Source organism: Benincasa hispida, chromosome 8 (assembly GCF_027475165.1).
Source record: "Benincasa hispida cultivar pf3 chromosome 8, pf3_genome.v1.1, whole genome shotgun sequence".
Taxonomy (NCBI): Eukaryota; Viridiplantae; Streptophyta; class Magnoliopsida; order Cucurbitales; family Cucurbitaceae; genus Benincasa; species Benincasa hispida.
The window spans coordinates 6,148,429-6,157,688 of NC_143485.1; the positions used below are offsets into that span (position 1 = coordinate 6,148,429).

The following is a 9,260-nucleotide window of genomic DNA, read 5'->3' on the forward strand; positions in this document are numbered from 1 at the left end:
TTCACATCATATAAACCGATTTTCATTCATTCAATTCCAAAATATGCAACAAAAGGAAAAGAAATCAACAATTCAGAACAGTCATGCTGCTTTTTACACGATAAAACCCAAATATTTATCGATCTAAGAGCTAGTGAACTTGGTAACAGCCTTAGTACCCTCGGAGACGGCGTGCTTAGCCAACTCACCAGGAAGAACAAGGCGCACTGCCGTTTGGATCTCCCGAGAGGTGATGGTCGGCTTCTTGTTGTAGCGAGCAAGCTTAGAGGATTCCTGAGCGAGCTTCTCGAAAATGTCGTTGATGAAACTGTTCATAATCCCCATGGCCTTGCTGGAGATTCCGATATCAGGATGAACTTGCTTGAGGACTTTGAAGATGTAGATCTTGTAAGTCTCAATGCTCTTCTTGGCTCTCTTCTTTTTCTTATCAGAGGCATCTTTGGGAAGCTTCTTCTCGGCCTTTGGCTTCTTCTCCGCCGGAGCTTTCTCGGCCTTCTTCTCCTCCGCCGCTGGCTTCTTCTCGGCGGGCTTCTTCTCGGCCTTTGGCGCCATAACTAAGGATTTGGAGATTTCTGAGAGATGAAATTCGCAAGTGAGAAAAGAGTGAGTTCTGAGAAGGGAGTTGAGGGGATTGATATTTATAAATGGAGACGGCGCTATGTGATTGGTTGATTCTGTTTCGACGCGGATTGCTGACGTGGACGGTGGAGATTAAGGGAAGGCTTTACAGAGAGGGGTGTTTGGGGAATTTTCGTTATCGTGAAAACTTTTGAAGAATTTGGTTTTAGCGCGCTCTGTTTCGCGGGTCATTTTTTTAGGAGCTAAAAAAAATGGTAAATAACAACGCATTTCGTGAAACGGGAAATTTATCTTTAATTACGAGAACTTTCCTTGCAAGTTTCGTGAAAGTAGTAAATCAACTATTATTTTATTCAACAAATATCAATTTATATTCTTAAATTTTTAAATTTATTTTCTATATTATTGGTATAATTAAATGATTAAATTACAAGAATGAGTTAATTCAACCATTTTTTTATCGAATAGCATGATGTGTTACAATATACATAAAAATCAAACTAACCTGTCATACAAAAACAAATGACCAATCAAGTCAATAAAAACAAGCAATCAATTAATTCTATTTAAAATATTGATTTAGTTTTTACAATAATACTTCAGAGATTTAGAACAATTTTCGAAGGGTGATCAACTACTCTTCCCCTAAATTAAAACAATTTCAACTAATTACTAATACCATAATAACTATTATTTCTATAGTTCTTAGTTCTTTTTGTCAATGGTTCATTGACTAGCTTAATTCATTGCGTAAGTGTGACCCTACCATTTTCGAATCCCAGAGGTACACTTCAACAGGTTACCGTAAGGAAAGACAACTATTGAATATTAACCTAAGAAATCCTATACGTTACTGGAGTTTGCGTTGTTCCGAATTCTATGATCAGACCCTCCGAAAGGATAGTCACTCCAGGATAACACGCATGCGAACCATAGGAATCTCACGGTGCAACCTAATGGAAGAGACTCTAGGATACGTTGAAATGTATCTTTCTTCCACTTACCATTAATATTTTACTTAGTCACTTTGGTATTGATCCATGCAAACACTTTTTGAAGGGAGGCCACGCCCAGTGCAACACGAAGTCGAGCATTGATCCCACGGTGTGAACTCTTAGGGACATGAGAGCTAAAAATTGATATATTTCATATACCATTTTTTTTTCAAACTAAAGTGTTCTACTATTTTAGGGTTTTATTATACCTAGTTAAATTATGGCTAATGAAACTATCTAAGTCTATGCATATTATAACTCTTATAATAAGGTTTTTATTCTAATGTTCTAGGTGAATTAAACCATTTAATTAACCTAGTGACATTGCATGGGGACTAAGGTTAATTTAACTTAAGTTCCGAGTCTGTTCCTAGGTAGGAGATGTTCCATAAACCGTCATCTTAAGAACCTCCAACCTAGACAATACTTCAGTGGTAGAGTTCACTTTATAATCTAAAATATTATTTGTCCTATTAGTCATATTTTAAATCTATTAAAACAAACGGGACATAATTTTAATCTTACTGGAACTAATGTGATCTAAGATCTATATTAATTTTAAATATTTTAAAATTAATTCCAATTCCCTAACATCTTAAGTTTGCATGCAACTTTTTATTATAGGTTGAGGATTACTAAATATTAATTTAATAACTACTACAAAACCAATTACTAGTCCTAGAATCACGTTTTCTATGGGTTACTTGATTAACAATCAAATTATGATTATCAAGAAAACCACATTACATGCATTTCATAACTTTAATATAATAATTATATTAAGTTATGGATGTGTCATGCTCAATGCAAATTGATTTCCAACTTTATTAATATAACAATTATATTAAACAACTCATGAAAATCCACCAAGCATATACAAGACATTAATAAATATAACTCTTTATATTTATCTAAATAATGTTATGCATCATGCTTTTCCAATTTTGTATATTTAACATATCAAAATATATTAAAAAAACTCATGGAATCATATACACATCATGCATTAAAACCATACATCCGCTTATAATATATTGAAATGCATGAGCATGCTTTAACCTATGGTGAGATTTATCTAAATAACATCCATGAAGCATTTAAATAGCAAATGAATCGATAATTTGGCCCCTGGTATAAAATAAAGCAATAAATTACAATAACTATGCTAATTTTATCCTAAAACAACTTTTGCCACTCCAGAATCAGACCGAATCAATGTGAACCGACCTGAACTACTTCGAACCGGACCCAGAAACCACGAATCGAGCCAAACTCAGTGCAAAATCGGACCAAACCACTTTTAACCAGTCGAATCAAACCGAGCTACTCTGAACCGCAACTGAGCCACATGCACTGCAACCCTAAGGTCGCATGTGTCGTAGCGTTGTAATGCTGCGACACCAGAATGTGATTTTGGGCAATTCGTTGATTGTTCTTCCGTTTTTTGCCAAAATTAGTCTCGATCTTCATTGATTGCAATCCTAATTCTAGACACGGACTAACAGAAGACTAAAATTACATGATCAAATATTCAAACACGTAGAGGCCTTTACAATTTGATAGAATAAAAAACATGAAATTCTATGCTCATAAACTACCGCAAACATTCATTTGCAAAACTACATTCACAATGTAATTAATTCCACCAAAACTAATGCAAATTTCAAATGCCTAAATTAATTATACGAGATGGCTCTGATACCAATTGTATGGATCAAAGCCTTAATGCAACGAAAGAAAACACATGACCATATTTGAAATTAATTTACGAATTTGTGAAATGCCTATACCCTGGAAATTCATAATATTACAGAGATCATAAAAAAATACAGCCTACTGCAAATTAAATCCTAGGTTAAACATGCATTAAAATAAAAATTCTACATAAAAAAGAACAAAAATTCTTACTCTCGATCGAAGACTCGAATGAAATCGCCAATTCTCCAATTGAGAATGAAATCAACACCACCAAAAGAGCTTTCTTTCTATTATCTGAGAACTTTTGTAATCACTGATTAATAAAAATAAAAACTCTCTAAATAATTAATATTAAATTCATTTTATTTTATTTAATAATTTAATTATAAAATATTGCGAAAATTAAATAAGAGAGAGGATGTACTACAAGGTTAAATTTGTCTAAAAAACATGCGTAAGTCTAGTTATAAAGTATTGTTCGAGTTTAAGTTATTTATGAAATATGGCACGTGAAGTAGATTGATTGTTTAAATCTTTCTATGAGTAACAATTGTATTAATTTAAACCTTAAACTTTGGGATTATATCAATTTAAACCTCAAACTAATAATTTTTATTTGAAAACCTAATTTTTTATAAGTGTATCAACTTGAACCCTAAACTTTCATTTGTGACAATTTAAGCCTTCCATAATGTTTTATTTAGATGCAATTATGAAAGTTCGAGATTTAAATTTATTTAAAAAATAGATATGTATTACACTATTGTCTTCAACATTTAATTTATTTCAAAAATAGGCCAATAGAAGAAGAAGGAGAAGACGAAGACGAAGATGATGAAGACGACAAAGACGACGAAGACGAAGACGAAGAAGACTACAAAGAAGACGACGAAGACGAAGACGAAGACGATGAAGATGATGAAGAAGATGAAGAAGATGAAGAAATGTACATATATGTAACAAACCAAGGAAGGAATAAATGTACATATATGTACTGTGATATATATAATAGTTTATTTTATATAAACGATATAGTTTTTGTATTTAGATTTCTTGTTTTTTGAGATATACGCTTATATCATAGTTGAACATTGAGTCAATCTATGATTCATATTTTGTGATAGATATTTTTGTTTATTTCCAATTACTTTGAATTTATGATATATATTGCGATATAAATGAAATTTATATTATATACTGTCATTAGATTTCTTGTTTTGTAATATATACACTTATATATATATTATGTGTTGAACATTAAGTCCACATGTGATTTATACATCGTGATAGATATTTTTGTTTATTTCTGATTACTTTGAATTTATGATATATATTGTGATATAAATAAAATTTATGTTATATAATGTGATTTATATTGTATTGTTATATGAATACGGTTATATTAAATATTTGTACAACAAACTATTTGAGTACATTTATATTTCATATATTGGTTAGAATATTTGCAACAACCTAATACAATATTCTAAAGTATATTTAAAAATAAGCATGAATCTGTCGGAAAAAACATAAATAATAATTGGGTGAGCTGACCAGTCGAGTAGGTTGACTTGGTAGGGGATGGAGGATTAGGAACGAAATGATGAAGTTTGAGGACCTCCTCCTCTCATCATAAAACGAAGGAAATTTAAATAATGATCTACAATATGATGTTGATAATCATATTATAATATCGATTTATCATATGGTAGATATTATAAACTTTTATTTTTGAGACGTTTATAAATATTAGAATTTAGTGTTAAAATAGAGTCCTTTTGAAAACAATTTGCAAACAAATAAATTGTATAGAAACTATTTATAAAAATAGAGTAAATTTTTTGTTTTATTCAATTCAGTCATACCAAAAAAAAAAAAAAAAACTGAATTATACATATTTTATTAAATTTTTTAAGTTAATATAATTTTTTTAAAATGACATAAATGGGGTTGTGTGAAAACTGTTCTTAAAAATAATGTGGTAATAGAAACAAATGTCTTATTTAGGATGAGAAAATGTCTACGATTTTCTTCCATTCAAATTTGGTCTAATTCTCCGTCCATGTCATCTGCCACGACACATTACTTGTGGATCAAGTGGAATTTGTGGACCCCATCAACGATCAATTAATTTTTTTAAGAAAAAACAAATTACATTTAGAAAAAAAAAAAAAAATCACAAGTTTTCCTCTTTCCTCTGGTACTTACCTTGTTTCTTTTTGCCCTTTTCCTCCAAATCTCAAGCTTCACATTCTTCTTATTTTTTTTACCAGTCGCTCATCCCTTTCTCTTTGATTTTTTTTACCATAACCCTCTTCTTCAGCACTAATTTCCAATTTTTACTTGGCTTTGGAAGTAAATTCCCTCCATCCAAATCCAAGATTTTTTTTTTTTTTTTTTTTTTACATTTATTAAAACCCAAGAACTTCCATAGAAGAAGATCTGATCAAATAAGATCTTCCGATTTGCAGCATCTCCAACAAGAGTAAAGAATAAAGAAAATCAGTAAAAAAAAAAAAAAAAAAACTAAAGATTGAGGTTCAGAGAGAGAGAAATCTAGAGCCAAATTTTGGAGAAAGAGAAAGAAGATGTCGAGAAACAAGGAAAATAAAAGCAAATGATTTTAAGATAGAGAATCAGATTTTAAGGGATTATGAAACGGAGGAGGAAAAAAAAGGGAAAAAGAAAGAAAATTAAGAAAAAAGCCGTGAGAAAGACATGTGTCAATTACTTAAGAAAGGGTTTTGTTTAAGGGAAGTCGTGGACCTCGGACATGAGTTTTATCCTTTACGACGTGGCAGGTAGGGCAACGTGGCACTATCTGAGTGAAAATCGTGAATCGGACCCGGTCCACTATTCACTACCGGTTTTTGTCAAATCTTTTATTTCACCACTATTTTTGTCCTTACTTATTAAAAAAAAAAATCCTAAGTTTTTATACATATGTATCAAAAGTTCTTTTATTTTATTTTCTTTCTACCTCTTTTTCATTTATTTTGGACCTTATTTTATTTTTCTCTTTTTAGTCCCTTTTTCTTTAGAATTAAATCATTTTTTTCTACTTAGGACATTGAAACTTTTTTTGAGATTTAAATTAACAGCAAAATGTTAAAATAATTTTCCAAATTTATGTTGAAAATTAATTTTTTTTCTTTTTTTACAAAATTTAAAATTTAACAATTTTATAAATTTAATATAACCAATTAAGGGTAAGCCCCAAAAATATCATACACTTTCTCAACATCACCTTCATTTGTCAAGTTTGCAACGAAAACCATCACTATATTTTTTTTCATCACTATATTTTTTTTTCAAAAGTACAAACATTTGTCAATCGAACTACACTGGTCACCACTAGAATTCTTCATATTCTTCATTCAGTAGCTACTTTGTTTTAATTTTGGGGCCTTGGCAAATTTACAGTTTAAATAGCCTCGATCTTGTGAATTTTCATGGGTATTTTCTGTTTATTAATTGTAAATACAAGGCATTGATTTAATTTGTATTAAAAAAAAAAAAAAAAAAAAAAACTTGTTTATTTGTGTTACAAAAATAACCATCACAAGAAATACTGAAAGACGAGGTCTCAAGAACAATTCTTTATTTCTTTTCCTTCTAGAGAGACCAAGGTAAAACTTTACCTCTACTTGCCTTCTATTTGAACCACCAACAGAATCATCTTTCAAAGAGGTCATCTTCCACTTTCATCAGAGGGCACATCAAAACAAGTTAAAACAGTTAACAATGGCATCCAACCTTGTAACAAAGAGGCAGACATTTGGAGAGACTCAAATTTGGATTTCATCTTTGAATTCTATCCATATTATGTAAACTTCCATGGACAAGAGACCAAGCACACAACTCTACTTTCTTAGAACTTTACCTTCCCAGAGAACTCAGTAACCCCACTAACCCTGTCTTTCTCTGAACTAAGCTTTTGTCCCTCTAGGACATTGATGGATCAAAGTAAAACAGTATTCTAACAATTATATAACATGGGGCAAAAGAAGAGAATGAACTGACTTCAATGAATCATAACAATAACTCGAGGGTTTAAAGTACACTTCAACTTGGATGAAGTATTGAGTTGCAAACTACGCATAAGAACACCATACTATTGATTGTTATCAAGGTAATTGTAATTACAGATGAAATTTTGAATTCATCATACCAAAACTAGAGGATTTACAAATAAATCACAACTCCAGTGGTCTAATGGGACAGTGTTTATAATAGTTGGAAGACAGATGGGGAACAATTCTCTAACCTGTTGGATGACGGGCTCTCAAAATTACGCCACCAGTCAATAACTGAGGATGGGTTCAAGGTTTATGCATGCTTATTAGTTTGACACCCATATCCCCAAATGGTAGATACAAAACTCAATGTGCAGTGGTTTGTTTGGGTGTTTCCAAGAGGCATTCAAAGAAATTATTGTCCTAGAAATTATGAAGTACCCAAATAAGAAAGCGTCCAAGTTAAACAGTCTTACAAGTTTATGGACAAAAATAGAATTTCAACTAAAGACATAGATGACCGATCTAAAGTTTGTTCAATCACTTGCATAAGCATGTCAGAACATCTAGGAGCAAATGGTTAACACTAAAATGAGGACTAGGCCTACGTGAAACTAAGACAAACTAAGCTGATTATGGGTTGGACCAAAACATCAAGTTGAGAAACCCTTAACCATTAGAACATGCATGAAGCATATTAATCAGGGTTCAGTTAATGTCCTTACCTACATCGAGAAGTGCATCACAAGACTATACTAGTGCATTGTTTAGTCAATTAAACGATTCATTCAATCGCTAAGTGGAAAGTTAAGGTAAATCCTCAGAAATCCAGAAGAGAGCAAAAGATTGTAGCCAGAATCGAGCAAAATAACAGAAGAAGTCGCGTTATAAAAACCATGTATCACTCATTAGTTCCAAGATATGCAACAAAAGGAAGTGAAATCAACGATTCAGAAGTCATGCTGCTTTCTACACTAGGAAAAAAAAAAAAGGAAAAAAAACCCTAGTATCTATAAATCTAAGAGCTAGTAAACTTGGTGACAGCCTTGGTGCCCTCAGAGACGGCGTGCTTGGCCAACTCACCGGGAAGAACAAGGCGCACAGCCGTTTGGATCTCCCGAGAGGTGATGGTTGGCTTCTTGTTGTAGCGAGCAAGCTTAGAGGATTCCTGAGCGAGCTTCTCGAAAATGTCGTTGATGAAACTGTTCATAATCCCCATGGCCTTGCTGGAGATTCCGATATCAGGATGAACTTGCTTGAGGACTTTGAAGATGTAGATCTTGTAAGTTTCAATGCTCTTCTTGGCTCTCTTCTTTTTCTTGTCGGAGGCGTCTTTGGGAAGCTTCTTCTCGGCTCTTGGCTTCTTCTCCGCCGGAGCCTTCTCGGCTTTCTTCTCCTCCGCCGCTGGCTTCTTCTCAGCGGGCTTCTTCTCGGCCTTTGGCGCCATTGTTAAGTTAAGAAGGAACTTGGTGACTTCTCAAGGATAATCTGTAATGTGAGGAAAGAGTGAGTTCTGAAAAGAGAGTCGAGGGGATTGATATTTATAAATGGAGACGGCGCTATGTGATTGGTTGATTTTGTTTCGACGCGGATCGCTGACGTGGACGGTGGAGATCAAGGGAGGCTTTTCGAGAGGCGCGTTCGGCCAATTTCGTTGTTGGTTTTAGCGGGGCCTATTTCCCGGGTCCTTTTGTGTATATATATATATATAAAAGAAAAAAAAGGGTCTTTCCACTTTGTTTTTTTGTGTGTTAAAAATATGGTTCAAATTCATGTTTATTACTTTATTTTGAATTTGGTTCCATTTTAGTTTTAAAATTTTTAAAAACATTTGTTTTAGTTTTAAACTTTTGAGAAAGTGTTTATTTTAGTCTCTACTGTAAAAATTATGTTAACTCTTCAATAGATGCATTGAACAAGATAAAGGTAGAGTAAAATGTCAGTAACCGACACACCAAAATACTGAACGACC

The 9,260-nt window shown here is 32.6% G+C and overlaps 2 protein-coding genes across 2 annotated transcripts; both read right to left on the reverse strand.

The window, feature by feature from the left end:
• On the reverse strand, window positions 1-716 carry LOC120083279 (histone H2B.1). Its single transcript, XM_039038953.2, has one exon. It carries the CDS (start codon window positions 550-552, stop codon window positions 124-126), a length of 429 nt encoding a protein of 142 aa, XP_038894881.1. The 5' UTR covers window positions 553-716; the 3' UTR covers window positions 1-123.
• A 7,457-nt stretch (window positions 717-8,173) lies between these two features.
• On the reverse strand, window positions 8,174-8,813 carry LOC120083280 (histone H2B.1-like). Its single transcript, XM_039038954.2, has one exon. It carries the CDS (start codon window positions 8,733-8,735, stop codon window positions 8,307-8,309), a length of 429 nt encoding a protein of 142 aa, XP_038894882.1. The 5' UTR covers window positions 8,736-8,813; the 3' UTR covers window positions 8,174-8,306.
• Window positions 8,814-9,260: the final 447 nt, after the last annotated feature.